This window comes from Anthonomus grandis, chromosome 13, assembly GCF_022605725.1.
Source record: "Anthonomus grandis grandis chromosome 13, icAntGran1.3, whole genome shotgun sequence".
In the NCBI taxonomy this organism is placed as follows: domain Eukaryota; kingdom Metazoa; phylum Arthropoda; class Insecta; order Coleoptera; family Curculionidae; genus Anthonomus; species Anthonomus grandis.
In genome coordinates this window covers 22,229,512-22,248,301 of record NC_065558.1, presented here as the reverse complement: position 1 = coordinate 22,248,301, position 18,790 = coordinate 22,229,512, and the positions used below count along the sequence as shown (strand labels likewise).

Sequence of the window (18,790 nt, the reverse complement as noted above, 5' to 3'; positions counted from 1 at the left end):
ATTACCTAATATTTTGAAAAAAAAAATTCAATGGGACACCCTTTATAATGTTTTTCCAATCAAAAGATAAATTCTTCCTGATTTGAAATATTTAGTGTTTATATACCAAAATTAAAAAAAAAATAGGTTTAAAATTAAAAAGAAAAAAAAATTTGGTTTTATCGCGATGTTTAATTGTTTTTTTTTGTTGCCACTTTACTAATCAACATAAGAAAAAATTAAAATTTAAACCTTATATTTTTAAACAAAAAAAATGCCATTGTATGAAATATAAAAATCACTTCGTACATAATGTAGATACTTTTACATTTAATTAATCGATTCAAATCGAATTTAAACTGAATTGGTCCAAAATTAAGTGCGTGAAAATAATCACGAATACAATACATTTAAATTGGCACCAATTCAGTTTAAATTCTTTAAAAAGGCGATCTTAAAATAAACTATAATAGATATCATGCTTTCAAAATTCCCGCCAATGCGATCACCACGCCATGCGAAATAAATGCGGTTCGGCCGGGAACTAATCTTTTATGATTTTCCCCGGGGTTAATATTTTGTGCAGACTACCAAAGTAAATAAAAACAATATTTTAATGTCTATTCCTGCAAGTCGACAAGCAGTGTTGTCATATTTTAGAGAGTCCCTTATGGAGGACTATATGCACTAATGGGTTAATTAATCATAGTAAAATACCGTTTACTCAGTATAAATTAAAAAAACTCTGAAAATCCTAACAAGACAATGTGGTCTATCGTATTTAAGCTAAATAACTAATAAAAAAGTTTTTTATCCCAATAACTCTTTTATTGAAGAACCTAAAAATATTTTAAGCACTTTAGGACAAAATAAAAATATTTTATCAAATATCTAAAATAATTATTTTGCATGTTTTTTACATAGTATGAGTATTATGCTTTTCAGTGAGGGTATCCCAAATATTATAAAAAATAAAATTAGAAATTAAAAGTATGAATGACCCGATTAAATTTTGTTATCTGTATTTAAAAAAAGTGCTAAGGCTTGCATAGGACCATTAACACATTTGGTTAATATGTCCTTCAAAAAGGAAATATTTTCCAATTCATTAAAAAAATTGTAAGGTTACTCCTGTTTTTAAAAAGGGGGGTTTCTAATTTGGTTGAGAATAAATTAGGTTCATATTGTTCAACCAATCTTCACACTGACTTGGGAGTATTTCAAAGTTCGGTGCACGGACCTTATGCTAGTTCTTATATTTGTAACTTCATTGCCCACAGATTTACAGCATAGTCACAAAGACTCAAGTTCGACAACAAAGTGCAGAAAATATGCACATTACTGGTGGAAAAGGATTGCATGAGCTAAACAACTGCTTTACTTTAAATGAACATTTTCTTATTATCAAGAAAACAAATTATATGGTTTTCACACCCATCAATATTAATAAAATCATGATCTTAATACAGTGTTGGACAAAAAAATAAGAGTGCCTGGTTTTATTTGAATATTCCTAATAATATATTGTGCTACATAGAGAAAAAAACAATAACAATTTCATATTTGTACAACATATGCCATCAGAGATAAAAAAATAAATACATGTTATTTTTTGCCAGTTTAATTTGTTATTATAAATAAATAACTTATTTCTTACACGTTTTATGGTGGACAAAAAAATAAGAGTAAATGTAAAAATGTTAAAATAAAAACGTAAAATGTTAATTCAAAAATGGCCATAAAAAATTATAATTACAATGTACCACAAAACAAACGACAGCATTAGATAAGCGAGTCAGTACTTGGTAGAATAACCTTTATTCTTGAGGACGGCTGCGCATCCTCGTGGCATATGGCATATGGTAGCATGACTCTATCCAAGATATCCAAATAAATTTCTTTTGTTATAGTCTCTTTAATCCAAAATATGGGACCTACTCCATTGTAGGAACAACAGCCCCACAGTTTGATATTTCCACCTCAGTGTTTAACTGTGCCTGTGATCTTTTAAGCACATTTGCAATAAATGCATAGGATTTATTCTGAATCCTGAATTGCAAAATTAGACGCCTTTCTTCGGAGCTACAATGCTTTGCGCAACCCATATTTACCGCGATGGAATGATCTTGTTGAAACTGACTTGTATTTATGGAAAATATCATAAACAAATCTTTCATTTGAATAAACAGAAACCAATAAGTTACAATAAAGAAATTCTCTTATTTTTTTTGTCCACAAGATTTAAAAACAATAATGAAAAAAACTTGCTTCTAAAAGATAGGGCATTCTTGGTTTATTTATAAATTTTATCAAGTAAACAGATTAAATACTGGAAGAAAATGCGTAGTATTTTATTTGCAAATTCCAACATATAGCAAAGCTAATTCAATTTGATTTGAAATTTGATATGCACTCTTATTTTTTTGGCCACAACTATATGTCTCTTTCATAAAAGGCACATTGCAATGATTTTTCATTAAAATTAGGCAGCTTTTGTTATGCCATAAGAAATATTAGTTCATTATTGGATAAGAACCAGTTGGTGTGCGTATACTATGCAATAATTCACTCTAGGATTCTAGTGTAATAATTATTGAATTTATATGTTCATGCCTAAGCAAAACACCCTTCACAAGTGGACCGACTAATTCTAAGAATCAATAAATAAGAGTATGTTTGTAGATATCATATTACAGTGATATCCCGTTAAGCCTTTTGAATAGGCATGGTAGGTAGTTTTAGGCAGTCAAGAAAAGAGCGTGAAAGTAACTTAAAGCTAAGATTCTGTTTTGTACAAATTATTTTCCTTACAGTATGGGATCCAGTTTTGGGATTTTTCGGCGTATACAAGTCATGTATTTATGGGTAAAAATAAGTTTAAAAGTATTTAATAAATTACCAAATGACATAAGAAATTGCAATAGTTTGTCAATATTTAAAAAGAACTTGAAAGTTTTTTGATTTTAAAATGTTACTTTTGTATTGATACTTACCTCTCGCAGTGATAACTAGCTGTATCATATATATTTATTTCTGTTACTGTTTTATATACTTAATCGTATGGTTTAATGTATAAACTAGGTTTAGGTATGGCGTAGAATAAGGTATAAAATATTTGAAATTTTAACCTCTTTGAACATTGACAAATTCCATACAGTGTATTGTGTCAATTTTGGATATTAAAAATTTGAATTTGAAACTAGTTATTTAGATATGATAGATTTCGTCACAATATTAATAACATTTTTATATTTATGTTTCTGGTGCAAGGTCAAAAGTTTAGCATCCAATTATTCTTAATTTGCCATTTTTAGCAAATATGGAATGTATTTCGCAAATAACCTTCCCTGAAAGCAAGGATTTAAATTTGCATTACCTCTAATATTTAGAAGTTATAAGAATAGAAAACTGGACTTAAACAATGGCAAAAATTCTTCTACATGGTGTAAGAATTAGGCAAACAGCCCGGAAACCTAATGTTATAATTATTAATCTCCTAAAGTAGAATAAGCAACCATTGTAAAATATGTAGTAATTATTATTCATTAAATATTCTAATAAAATATTATAAGAACCTTTAAAATTGCAGGTTAGCATAAATTATTTCAACCTTTTTTTACCTGTTTTTTATTATCTTCAGATGTACTAGGGGCAGAAGCGACATCCACATCACTAGTCAATGCTTGTAGCAACAAATCTTGTTTTTGCTGCAATATTTCGCTTAACTTAATGAGTTCCTCATCATCCCTGGTAACTGAGCTCTCGCTGATTTGAAGTCTTAGATCTTTGACTGTTTCACAAAGGACCTGAAAATAAACAACCTATGGCTGAATACAATTACTGTTTCAAAACTAGTTAAATTTTAAATTTTAATTTGCAATACATTTAATTTGAATTGAGTCCTATAAATAACTTTTATAAAGGCGTACATACTGTTTTCTAAATTGTTTTTTTAATTTTTAAAAGTCTATCTATACATTTACTGCAAGATATTATGTAACATTAACCCTTAACTAGACGTGACTATGAAACTCATGCAAATATTCACACCTATAATACCAAAAGATAGCTTAGTTCCTATCTACCAACGCCTGGCGAGGTGTCAGAATGGTCCAGGATATTGGGGTATCAAATTTTGTAATAAAACTCCTCCTAGAAGGTGCAAACTTTTTTTTAGAATTAAAAACAAAACATATGAAATTTAATTTAGAAACTCTTTTTATTCTTGTTCTTTCAACTCTTATGAATAATTACCTAACCAATATCTATTGATGTACCAGATTTTGAAGTTATTAATGCATAACTTAAATTGATATGAATCAATTTTTGTTAATAAATTTATTGACTAAAAATTAATTAATTGTTTTATTGATATAAGGGGATTATTTCTTGAATGTTGGATGGTATAAGAATCCTATTATGCTTAATATAAACAAATATGATTATTTTTTTATTATACCGATTTCCATTTACTTTTAATTACAAAAAGTAAAAAATATGAAATATATTTTGATGGTGGGACGGACGTTTTTAAATTTAAAAATTATACTTGCTTTCTATATAAATTTAAGGTTATTTTTGTAAATATTTAGTTTAAAAAATTTAAGTATGAATTATAATGGTTTTTATCATTTTTGGAAAGGATTGTTCGCATTTTTTGATGAGCAGCGATTTTTGTTGACAAAATTGTATTTTAAGGTTAAAAATAGGTAAGTTTTTGTGGTTGAGATAGTGTGTCACCAACTTAATATGCATAACTTAAACGGATATTTTTTTTAATGGTACTAAAGTAGGATGACCTAAAATGTTCAAACTAAAATATGAAACATATTTTGATAATATATATTTCTATTTAATTACAATACCAAAATGTAGAAAATATTAAATATATTTTAGTGGTTTGGCAAACGCTTTTAAATTTAAAAATTATACTTGCTCTCTATATAAATTTAAATCTTTTTGAAAGGACATTTAAGTATTTTATGTGATTATTTAATTTGCGTAAGAATTAAATATTAAAATTTTTCATGATTTTTGGATAAAATTATTTATATTTTTCTCGTGGTCAATGTGTTTTGAACAAATTAGGATTTAAGGGCAAAAATAAATTAAATAGTTTCTTGTATTCAGGATTGTTTACAACCTTATGATGCATAATTTAATTGGGTATGAATCTTTAATTATTGGTCATTTTTTTTTTTAATAAAACAGAGAAATGAATCTTGAATGAAAAACTTATAATGTATAATTTTTAAAAATATTAAATTAATCAAACAAAGCCTAATTGAATCATATATATGAGAAACCCGATTAATTCACCCTTTAACATTTTTGATATTTTGCGATAAATCGTTGTTATATAGCTAGGCGCCTCATTTGCTTTATAAACAATACAAATCCAGGTACTAACGAGTGCGTTAACAGGTATTGAATAGTATGTTTATTTTTAAAACCCATGTCCAGGATTTGTCGAGTTTTTCAAAACAAACTGCCAGATTTATGATGATGTACTTGATTATGATATCTGATGTACCAGAATTATCTCCTAATATACAGGGTGTTACTTAAAGGTATGTCATAATTTAAAAGGGACATTCCTGGACCGATTTTAAGTCGAAAAATTCATATAAATATGGCTCCTAAAATGCTTAGTTTTTAAGATACAGGGTGTTAAAGTTTTATTTTTTTTCGTTTTTGATAAATTTTTCAAATACGGTTAAATTTTATATTCAAATATTAAACTGAATTTTGGCACAGGATATTATGGCATAAAAACACATTTTTAGATGTTCACCTACTTTTTTTTAGCAACCAGTGGCGTAGCTATGATGAATTTTTAATACAATTTTACAAAAAAAATACTACGCCATCGACTTACGAAAAAAAATATGATTATATCTTAATTATCAATCAATTATAAACAAAAAATTCCTCTATGACTTTTGCCGTAAATCTTACTGTTTGGGTGTAATCGTTAATTAAAAAAACGTCTTTTATGCATAAAATGCATCTTTAAAAATTATGGAAATAAATCAAGTTAGCTTTGCTCGTTGCCAGAAATTGTTTTTTGTTGTTTTTTGCAAGAAAACACTTGCAAAAAAAAATTCCTTCAATCAAAATTACAAATTTGATTTCCCTAAATTACTAGATTTTAATCTTATGAATGAGATTACTTTAAAAGATATTATAGCATCAGTTGGTACTAACTCAGTTGGCTCTGATGGATTATCATTAAGAGAGTATTATACCTTTTACGCGTATTATAGCAATAGAGAGATGTTATAACTTGTTTTCCAATCTGTAGCAAACCTCTTATATCAATATTATTAATTCCTGTACCTTACAAAATAAATTTCCAGACTTGTGGAAAAAGGCTATCATTTGCAAGTCTCAAAACCCAAAGAAGCTAAAGATCTACGCCCCGTTATTTTTTTCCTGTTTTGTCTGAGGTTCTAGAGAGACACATGTATAATTAAATTATTGCATTTTCAAATTCCTATAAAGATATACCTGAATATCAATCCGGGTTTAGGAAACAATTTAGTACAACCATTTGTCTTGTAAATTTTATGAATGATATCAGGCACTATGAAGAATAATTAACAACCTTATGTTGGCTGGATTTTAGTAAGGCATTTGATACTCTAAATCATGATATGCTGCTAGTTAAATTAAATTTCTTTGGTTTTTCTAAAAATAAGATCCTACCTGACCAGAAGGTTTAAATGGGTGGAGATTGATTCTCACCCCTTATACTCAAAATCTGAATTTATTTCTGTTACCACTGGGGTACCTCAAGGGTCTCTATTAGGACCCTTATTATGCTCACTATACGTAGCAGATATGAAAAATATTATATCTTATTTAAAACTACAACAACACGCAGATGATTCTCAGATTTATACATCATTCTCATTAAACTCCTTACTACACTCACAAATACAATTTAATTTTAACTTAAATAATTTACATATATATGCTACGAATTATATATGCTTACATATATATATTAAGAGAATTAAACTCACAAAATTCTGATGATTGCACAAAGTTTTCTGATAACCATTTGACAACGTGTAAAATTCAAAAAGATATCAACTCAAAATCCCAATCATATGAATGCTTTAAACAATTTTAAAAATTAAAGGAATTAACTAAACCTTTAAATTAAATAGAAACCAAATATTACAACAATTTTTTCCAAATAAATAGTCGGAACTCAAAAAGAACGTAAATATTAATAAAATCTTGTAATCAATTAAATTAACTAAATTAACTTACAAGGGAAGAATATATGGGTGATGTGTTTAACAATTATTTCTTAAATATTGATAAAAAATCTTGTAAACAAATTAATAATTCAACATACTACATGCACAAAACAAAATATCAAAGATTGCCAAAATTCCCTATTTTTAGCTCCTATAACAAAAAACGTTAAAACAGAAAAAGTTAGAGATAATTGCTTCTTTAAACAACATCTCTACTACAGGTGATAACAATATTTCCACAGCCTTTCTAAAAATAACACATAATTTAATTTTTAAAGCTCCGGTACATTTAATAAATTTAATTTTTTCTTTAGAACCATACCCGAAAATGGTTAAAAATGCGATAATTACTTCTATTTATAAAGTGGCCTCAAGGCAAGAACTTAAAAAATTTTCGTCTTGTTGCATTAAGTAGCAATATAAGTTAAATAATTCAAAAAGCTATACAATTCAGATGTAATTCTTTCCTCTTGAAAACCAAACAAACTTCGAAAGTGCAATATGAATTTAGAAAGGGTCTTTACACTGAAGACGTTTTAATTAGGGTGACGGACCATATTTTAGAGTGTCTTAATAACGATGATAATAATAAAAATGTATATTAATTTTTCTAGAAAACCGAACCGAGCGAGTCAGAATTGGGGATAACATCAGCGAATCTTGCGCGGTGGAATACTCAAGGTACCGTTGGAATTTATATTAATATTGGCATTAGGTACAGTGAGCTCTGATTTAGTGGTCTGTTGCGCTGATGACACTGCCATAATGATAGAAGAAAAATATACGTGGTATAAGACTTATGAGAAGGCAAAACTTATTAGAAGCACTGTTAAAAAATTGTTGGACTTAAATTTCTGTGATTAAATGCTTGTAAGCAAATCCAATTTTCTGTTGTCATAAAATCACTTTTATTTATAATATTATATACTCGCAACTTTACATTATGTATGAAGAATACGAAGGCACATTTTTATGCTGATGGCACTCAAGTTCTTTATTCATTCGTCACAAGTACTTGGCTGGTAGCACAAGCTTTAATTATCGTAAAATGGGATGGCTTTGACCAGTTTAGAATTAATTTTGTCAAAATCTAGTTTGTTTTTTTACGCATTTTAAATTAAAAAATACCTAATGATGAACCTATATAGAAACAGGTAGTCGGACTGACAGCTGATGAACAGGCAGAAAATTAATAAAAATATTGGCGGATTAGAGGAAGAGAGAGCGCTGAAAGATCTGAGGAAGGACAAAACCATTAAAATTCTACCAGCGGATAAGGGTACTGCGACAGTTATAATGGACGTGATTACCTACGAGACCAAAATCGAAGAGGTTTTACAGAAAGGAAAATACAGGTTGTTATCAAAAGATCCAACGGCGACCATTGAAGGAAGAGTGTACATAACACTAAAAAACTATTACTTTTTCTTAACGGACGCCGTACGTACAAGACTTACCCCACATCACAGTAAGCCTCCACATCTTAATGGACTACCGAAGGTTCACAAGGAATTGATGCCACTGCGACCCATTACTAGCTCAAGGGATTCAGCAACGTCAGAACTTTCTAGGTTCCTTTTAGAAATAATCAAATCACTCCAAGGGAATACTGATTCATACGTTAAGAACATTTTCTGGAACTACTTCGACCTATCAACATCGGACCAGAGGATAGAATTGTTAGCTTTGATAAAGGGAAGACAAACTTCAGGGCTTCTTACACCACCTGAACAACATGGTGCCAAGTATCAAATTCACATGGAGAATGAGAGAAATATTAGACGCTTTTTGCCATTCTTAGATGTTCTTGTCAGGAATACAAATGGCATTATAAGAACGTCTGTGTATCGAAAACCCACAGATACTGGACAATACCTACACTTTGATTCCAATCACTCTGGTTCGACTAAAGTTGGAATCATCAGGTCTCTGTACAACCGAGCTGTCCATCTGCAATAACGACGCAGACTTCAAGGCGGAAGTAGTACTTCTTACTTAAGATCTGCAGCAGAATGACTATCCCAAAAAACTTATCCAGAGGCCGATGGCGAAGGAAACCAGAACCAAGCAAGAGGATGAATTAACTGGGCTTCTCGCAATCCCCTATATAAAAGGTACATCCAAGAAAATCCGAATTGCTAAGAAGTTTAATCTTAAAACCGCCTTTAGTCTGGCAATACAATAAGTTCTGTTCCAAAACAAAGCCAGAATCTACAGCACACACCAAAAACTGCATCTACCAGATCCCTTGTGAGTGTGGGGATTCATATGTTGGCGAAACTAAAAGACCTTCGGCAGTTAGGACCAAGGAATATCGCAAATAGACGACCACTGGAGAAGTAGCCAGATCAGGCATTGCTGAACATGCTTGGACAAACGGCCATAACATTCACTGGTCTAAAACAAAAATCCTAAGGAAGGAATCACACTGGTGAAAAAGGAAATTTTTGGAAGCTGCCTACATAACGCAAAACCAGGGCGTCTTCAGCCAACCCAGTGTGGATGTTCCCAACATATGGAGACCTCTTCTAGCAGACGCTCTCTTCACGCATCATCGGAATCCACGCCTCATTGATCCCATCAATCATATATAAGCCTGCAGAATAGGAAATTGCTTTAGTTTACACTTGATAATGGTCGGAGATACTTACCGAACGAAATGTCGTGTTGTACGAATACAAAGACAATGTCAGTCCGACTACCTATTTCTACATTACCATTGTCTATCAATTTCAAAAACAAACCTATATAGGTAATGTATGAACCTTTTCTTAAAAAGTAAAAATTTAATTTAAGAAAAATGAAAAAAGTGATGATCAAGTTCATACCCGATATGCGATGTCTTTAATACTTCTCTGGAAATACGTTTAAAATGTACTTAATATGTATCAAGTGATAGTTGCCCCGTTAAAAAATCGGCATTATAGTTTTTTTTTATATAGCAGATTTTTTTATCTGGGCGACTTTGATAGGCATGACTTCACTACTACATTTTACTTTTTAGCATTTTTATTAATAAAAATAAAATACACCGAATTACAAAATGTACACAAAACCACTTTTATAAAACACATGCCGCCTTAAAAATTAAAACACCTAAAAATAGAACTAAAATCAATTTTTTTAAAACGGGAACTATTATATTATTTGGCTGGTAATGTTTGCTGGGTTTGCTGAAATATTTAAAAGGTTTACGCAATTTATTTTTAAATTTCTTGCACTTTTAGGTTTCACTAACATTCGCTGGTAGCGGCATCAAGGCACAAATGTCTGACAACGGCACTGTCGATATATCTTTTGACACAAGTTTAAAAGTTGTTTTTTCTTTATTTGTCGACCTATAGCAAATGACTGTATATTCTGTAACTTCTGAAAACTCTTCTTTAATTTTTCATAGATATTTGAATTGTATGGAACCCCTTTTCCCTCCAAGGAAACTAACTATCCTATACTAATAGATGTGGATCGGGCTGCATATATTCTATCTCATCTACAACTAAACCATCGCAATTGGAAGAAATATTTTCTGGCTCCAGCATGTTCATCTGAACTGCTGCTATCATAGCAACACTTTTTCCCGGTTCTATATGGATGCGTTTTCTTTTTTGTTGAATTCTTTGACTATTTCAGCATCTTCAATAAAAGACCTTGGATTGTTAGGGTTTTCGTTCCCTAATGTACCTGGGATTTGGTCAAGGACTTGCTGAGGTTAAATGGGTGTATACCACATGATTTCGCTTAATTACAGAATCTTCTTGACCTCCTGGCTGAATATTGGTTTGTGGCGGAGCTTGGTCTATTTTCTGTAGAGCACACTTTAACAGCGTTGGAAAAATATCCTTTGGAATACAACAAGCTCCATTTTTTAATTTGTAGTCCGTTAGTATAGAACGCCAGGCTACTTTTATAGGCTTTAAAAATGCGATGTCTAATGGTTGGCATATATGTAACACAAGACAAACAAAAGAAGTGTTATTCTCTTCTTATGAACGAATTATGACTTCACTAAAATGCTAGGCTAAATTATCAATTTAGGTCCTTCTAATCGTCGCGCATGCGGCAGAATGCAAGTTTCAAATCAATCCTGAAACGTATTTATGTCTATCCATCTATGAGAAGTCCTATTAAATCTGTATCCAGTTGCACAACACGGCTTGCCATAAAATGAGAAGCCTTTAATGAGTAGCCTCCTTCATTTCATGTATTATATAGGTGTTGCTACCATGATGGAAGTATTGCTTCTAGAATGATATAAAACTTTTTCGGGGTATTTCGTACTCCTTTGATATATGGCTCGGCCTTTTTCAGGGTCATCGCCGATGTTGGTTTCATCAATTTAAAGTATTTTCGGGCAGCAGCGCGGATTTTATTTATGTTACTAGCTAGTCGTTGAGCAACTTCTGTTGTATCTCTTTTTTAAAAGGTTAAGGGCTCAATCTTTGCCTGAAATGTTATTTTTATTTCGTTATAACTCGTCCGCATTTGTCCAAATAGGTCTTTATGAGCATTCTTAAATCTAAAAGAATCCCCAATCGGAGCATTTAATAACCGCATTTATAATAGCTTTTGTTTCTGCAGTGGAAAATATAGGCTGTATACCCACATTACGTGTATGTTTGCTATAAAATTTATTGTGGAAAGTTCAAAATAAAATTTTATATTGGGTGACCGCAGATCTTTTTGACAATTACTCATCGGCGATTTTTCAAGTACTTCCTCAAGTTGCTCTTCTGTGTAATTTTTGCAATTTCGAGTGCCAAGCAACTTTTTATAATTTCATACCATCTGTTAATAAGTTATAGAAATCAATCGTCCCATTCTTATGAACAAAGTGACCCCTTTGTGTATTATAACGATTTTAGTGCACGTAACATTTTTTTAGGAAAGTGTGGTTAGAGTTACATCCAAATAGTTGCTTAGTTACGAACATATATTAAAAAATTATATGAAAATTAGACTGACCTTAGTACATCCAAAGCTATCTTATTTATTTTCCAGTAATTTCAGTAATTAAAGCGGTTTTCTTTAAAATAAAATCTCCATGTGTTAATGACTACTTGCTTAACTCTTCAACTTCCGAATTCAAGGTCCAACAAAGTTTTAAAATAAATGGCGGCTTTTTTAAAAGAAAAACGAATACATTTTTCTTTTTGGGAGGAGGCAGCTATCAAATTTGCTCCTTAAACTCAAAGTTGCCTTATATTACGGTAATAGAGATTTAAAAAAAATTAACAGAGTTTTCAGCACGCCACGGGTTGCTAATCAATCCACTTAAATCTTCGGCAATGGTTTTCGGTAAGTGTAGAGATCGATTATATTGTTAGATCTGAATATAGCAGTGGTGGGGAGAATTGAGAAAGTACAAAAAAGTTGTTTCAGATTTATTGATGGCATAAGAAAATACACAATATTTTTTCACAATATTATTTTTAATAACAATCCACCATACTTGACCAATAAAATAAAATATGGAATCGATGTTCAAAGCTTAAACCCAAGATTTAGGGGTCCTGTACTTAGAACATTGAAAGGCTAGAATTAGTAAACAACAACTTTGTTTGAGTCCAACATGTGCACAGGGGCAAGAGGGGTGTTTTGTTTACAAACATATTTGCCGATTCTCTATTGTCAAGTCGACGCAAATTTCCAACGGAAGAAATTTTTAGCTATATTTTAACAATCATTATAATGTTAATTTAACTTATTTGTGTTGTATTTTATAGGCAAATTTAAAATAAAAAGTATAAATACTACAATTAACCTATTTTAAGATTAAATATAATATCCTTAGGCAAAAAAAAACAAAATGATTAACATTCTTATCCCTAAAACTGCTTCTAAAAAATTTGAAGCGGCAACACCGAAGCTTAAGCGCCTGAGCCATACGCGTAGTGTCATCTGTCAAACGGCTTTTTGTTTATTGTCGGGATTCGTGTATTTTCTTTAATTTTCGGTTTCAAAAGAAAAAAGGCCACATTTTAGTGTTTTTTTAAATTACTAGGATGGCAAAAACTTGTGTCGTTTGTGCCGCATCATGATAAAAAGGTGATCTTTTCACAAGTAAGTACCGATACTTTTATAACATCACATCATGGGGTAACCATCATCATAAACGTAGAATAGGGGATCTTATAGATAAACCTAATAAAAACTTAAATGTGAAAGTGTGCGTAAAATACCAAAATATTTATATTTTTAAATCTAAATATTTTTTGAACATATTCAGCTATCAATAGGCTATAAAAAATATAAAACTAGAATTTTGTCCCTGGTTTTATTACAGGATTTTATGTTTTTTTTTTTTTGTTGTTTTGGCAGAAAGAAGGCATACCTAATACCCATGTACCTATCTATGTATAGTTATGTTTTTTTTAATATAGATATTAGGTAGATAGATGAAATTACTAATTTTTTATTGCCTTTAAAGAATTTTGAAATTTATTTAGATATTCATATCTGTGTATAAAGTTAATTTTGTCTTTCTCTAAAATTTGGTCGATAATTTTTTTTTGTTTTACCACATTGCAACTTACAATAATATATATAGTAATTGGCACCACATATTAATTCATTACTGTAATTTTTTTTTGCTTTTTGATTAAATATCAAATACTTATCATAGATTGCCTAATATATGCCCAAAGGGAACAATGGATTTCATTAATGGAAATCAACACAATTAAACAGAACATATTTGTTTGTTCAGATCACATCCTTAGAAGTGATTTCTTATATAAGGAAGATAATATTATCAGTAGCCAGACTTTATTAAAAAAATCAGCTCTACCTCAAAGGTAATTTTTTTTTAAATATATTTTTCTAGTATAAAAAAATCGTCAAAAAAAGGATTAGTGTTACTCATATAAGCTTTATTTATACCTAATACTTATTAAATTAGGTAGGTATGTAAAACTATTTTTTTACTACGATTTCTGATGCACTGGTTAAAAACACAGCAGCCGATAATTCAGTTAATTTACCCTTCAAAGCTGCAGGGGTAGCTTTCCTGAAGAGTGCAAAAACTTCTTTAGCTTCCAAAATGGTATATAGTACAAACAGTGAAGCTAATATAGACAAGTATGGATAATTAAAATAGATTAATATTCTTGATACACCAAATTTTGTATAAGTACAGATCTGATCATTCGTCATCAACAATAACTGCATCTGAGATTAATAGTTCTACAGTAACCGTGGGGTCTAGGTCAACAATTACTATTTCTCATCCAAGCCGTTTTTGTTTTGCTACACATTCCCTGACTCTGCCAAGGAAAAGGTAAAAATACATTCAAAATAGACTACTAGTTTTATGCCATGTATCATCTATTCTATATAACTTATTTAAAAGTGATATAGTATTTTATTGTGCTATATTTGTTTAATTAAATGCAATTAATCAAATGTCTGATATTACAAAGATTCTTTATAATAACATATATTTTATTGATCAATTGGATTATTATAATAAATTTTTTTAATTTTTTCTTTTTAATTTTGGTAATACTATATTTTTATGTATATTATTCTAGGGTAAAATCAAAATGATATCCTGAGGACCTAAGCACTGATAATTCCACCGTTTCAAAAGCTAAATCACTTGTTACCAAATTATGGAAAAAAAAAAACAAAAAATTAAAATTCGAAGATTGCAATAAACAAATTTGCCCCAAAGAAATTGAATTAGATGTCTGAAGTCATTATTAAAACACTTAAGAAATAATAACATGATTTTCGAAAAAGCCCAACATACTACATATTTTATTTGACTTGTAAAAGTACTTGTTTGTATATTACTACTAATAAACTAATCTAATCTATTGTACATAGTCTTTATTCTTAGGTAAGCTTTGTTTTTTAGTATAAATTAATATGCAATAATATTTGGTATTAGGTATTATATAGGTCACTGTTAAATGTCTCAAACCCATTGTACAGGCTAAATACTCATAATAAAAATCTTATAACCTATAAAAAACCTGCAACTCCTTAACAATTTGAACATCCTTGTAGTTTTAACTTTTTCCGCTGAATCAATACTGTCCCTTTGAAAAAGTTAGCACCATAGAAGTATATATTATGTGATATAAAGTAAGTGATGTAAAACTGAGTTTTGTCCAATATAATAATAACAATAAAATTTTGCAAAATGTTAATAATTTGTGTCTTAAAACATGATTTATTAAGAAATCTTAAATTTAAGAAAGAATATTATATTAATAAAATATTTAATTTCCATAAAAATGCTTTGACAAAAATGGTGCCTTTTATTAGGACCTTCCTCTAACGAAGTCCGTTAAAAAAACACATAAATGGTAATATTATACTCAAACTCTATAATAATTAATAAAAATTTATCAGGTAAATATTTGTTGACGACGTCACTGGTAGAGAGTGCTTGTATCAGTGGCAACAACAATGCGATCGAGCGGCGTTGCGATGCCATTACCGTTTTCTCATTTTTTCGTACTTTATTTTCATTTATTTAAAGTTAATATTGACTTCGATATAGAGTATTTTATCAAATTTATTTTAAAAAAATGCTTGATATTTTATTAAAGGGGAGCAGTAGTATTGTTTTGAGCCTTCGGAAACAACTGAAAATTTTTATGATATTATAAAGTGATTTTTGCCATTTATCTATAAGCATTTGGCATCATTGCATCAGAGATGTTGGAAGCAAACAAACCTGTCCATAGTTCCACGGCATGCTACTTCTAGCCTTTCAATGTTCTAAGGTCCTGTATCTCTACCACCACATAAAACATCTCTATTTCAAAGAAGTTTTTCTTATAACGTTTATAAGCTGTATAACACTATTCCTCATTCATTAAAAGTACGAAAACCTTCAATATTTTCAAAGATGTTAAGACGGCGGATGTTTCGTGAATTTAACTTATGAATAGATGCGGTGCAGCTAATTTACATTTTGCTTAAGTCTTTTCGTTAATTTATTTTAGTTTTTTTTTTAATTAGATTTTTGTCTGTAATAATAAGTATAGATATTTTTATATATAATACAATAGATAATTTCATATAATAAAGAAATTAATATAATCATATTAATTTCAAATAATAATAATAATAATGGCTGTAACAGTAATAACTCGACTTATACTCAACTCTCCAGTAATTTGCCATCAAGAGTCTGGAGACACAGAACCATATTAGGGTTTAAAGAGTAAAGGGAATACGGGTAACTCGTAAGCAACTTCTCACTTCGATCGCGACGACAACCCGCGACTCGACTCACACACTACATCTCGGGGACAGGGCACATCTGACTTCTACAACAACTGAGATCCTCTGTATAACTAAATTTTTACTGTGTGACCTTTTTATCAGCTTGTTTTACTTAGAGGGTGTAAAGATGTTCAATAAGTGCATCTCTCATTGTACAGGAGATTCCTGATTACGTAATTTTTTTGTTTTAGTAAAGGCAAATTAAACCACCAATAAATGATAACATATCCTTTACTACGTATAAATTTTAATAACCAATAAAAAATGGACTGTATTTTACAATAACATAAACCCGGATCGGTCAACAAAAAACCAATACATCAGGGAAGCACCGACCGCGATGACACACTATCACTCGATGACTTTCGACCACGAACTTAAAAATATACCTGGACTGCCAATTCAATGAAAGGTAAATGACCACTACTAGGGGGCCGCCATTTTGCGTGATTGTGTCCTTTCGATGTTGGTCACTCTGACAAATTTTAATTGTGCCAACTGTAGGGAAACAAAACAATTAAAGTTTTTGAGAGGTTATGTTTACAAAAATACAAAATAAAAAGTTACATATAGGTAAGAATTTAAGATAGTTGCGTTAGATCTGTGATTTTTCTGGTACTTCTTTAAGAATTTCGTTAAAATTTATGAAAAAAAGTAATCCTCACCTAAAATGAGACAAAGTTTCAATCAACTTGGAATAGATGCGTGCACTTTAAAATAATTGTTTTATCATTCTGATAATCTTGAATCTTATAAATCCTAATACCATGAAAATTATGATATTCATTTAAATTTTTACTTGTATTTACTTAACAAATTCAGTTAAAAATACTTATTTTCTTTCTATTTTTACTTTTACTTATAACTATACTTTCCTTAGTTTTCTAAGTTTTACTTTTCTTCCATGTACAGTGTTTCCACATTAATAGGTACAACCATATATAAGAATCAAAATATAGATGATTTTATGAGGGTTTGTAATTATAAAGGGCTTATATAGAAAAAATATATTATTCTGTCAATAACTCAATATATTATTCTATTATAAACAACACAGACGGACAATTCAAAATAATTCGGTTTTGAGAAACTGAATCAACACTAAACATTTTCAGAGTGACCAACATCAAAAGGAAACAACCTCTATAAAAATGGCGGCCACCATGCAGTGGTCATTTTTGGGTATCGTGGCCATATGCATTAGCAGTCCAGTGGTGCAATTCTCATTGGTCGATACGTCACGTCTCGAATCGACATATCTCGTTCGAGACACAATTCGGTCTCGAGTTAAATGTGATTCTCATTTCATCTCGAGTCGTAGGCGTCGATTCGTAGCAACACATTATTGTCAATTGTCACTGTCGGCTTTCAAATCATAATCCGTCGCTATTTTTTATGAGTTTTTTAAATTTTGCTTTATTCATTTGCTTTATTTTGTTTCAAATATTTATGAGAATGTTACCAATATTTTGCGATATTGTTTATCAAGAAGAAATTAGAAGACTCAAAAAAGAAGACGAATAAGGATGGAATTAAACCTGGAGGAACTCTTAGAAACCAGATTTAAAGAGCTATTTCGTATAAATAAAGCTCTTTTCAGATTTTTATGTGAAGAGTTAACCCCATACTTAAGGCAACCAAAATACCTTAGTGGAGTTACAGTGCAACAAAAAGTCTTGGTTGCCCTTAAGTTTATATCAACATTAAATCACATAATTCTTATAGATACGTTCATGAGGTCACCAATGCCATTAATGACAACCTTACAGCCAGGACCATTAAATTTCCTACAACAAGAAGAGAGATGAACATTGTGAACGAGAATTTTATGCAAAAATTCCAGTTTCTCGGTGTTGTAGGGGCAATCGATTGCACTCAAATTGCCATTCTAAAACCAAATAATGAGGAACACAATTATATCAATCGCAAAGGTTATCACTCAGAGTTAAAAATTTTGTCTATAAATGCCAATTACCCAGGATCAACTCATGACTTATTTATTTGGAGAAATTCTGAGGTAAAAAATTTCCTTTTGATACAATATCGTTAGAGTCTGAGTAGAACATGGCTCTTGGGTGACTCAGGCTACCCACTTGAACCAGTATTAATGACCCCACACCAAAACCCTTTGGAAGGCTCTTTAGAATCCCATTACAATCAAAATCATATAAGGGCGAGAAACTGTATTGAAAGAACAAATGGGGTTTTGAAAGCAAGATTCCGATGCTTGTTAAAAGAACGAGTGGCAAGATATGCTTCAGAATTTGTAGGAAAGTTAGTTAACACATGCTGTGTATTAC

The 18,790-nt window shown here is 30.3% G+C and overlaps 1 protein-coding gene across 2 annotated transcripts in view; it reads right to left on the bottom strand.

Moving 5' to 3' along the window:
- LOC126744077 (diacylglycerol kinase eta) overlaps positions 1-18,790 on the bottom strand; it is a 764,865-nt gene that overhangs the window by 238,405 nt on the left and 507,670 nt on the right. For both annotated transcript variants that reach the window (XM_050451425.1, XM_050451426.1), the window contains exon 10: positions 3,600-3,785. In XM_050451425.1, the coding sequence (XP_050307382.1) occupies positions 3,600-3,785 (186 nt within the window). The remainder of the gene's footprint in view (positions 1-3,599; positions 3,786-18,790) is intronic.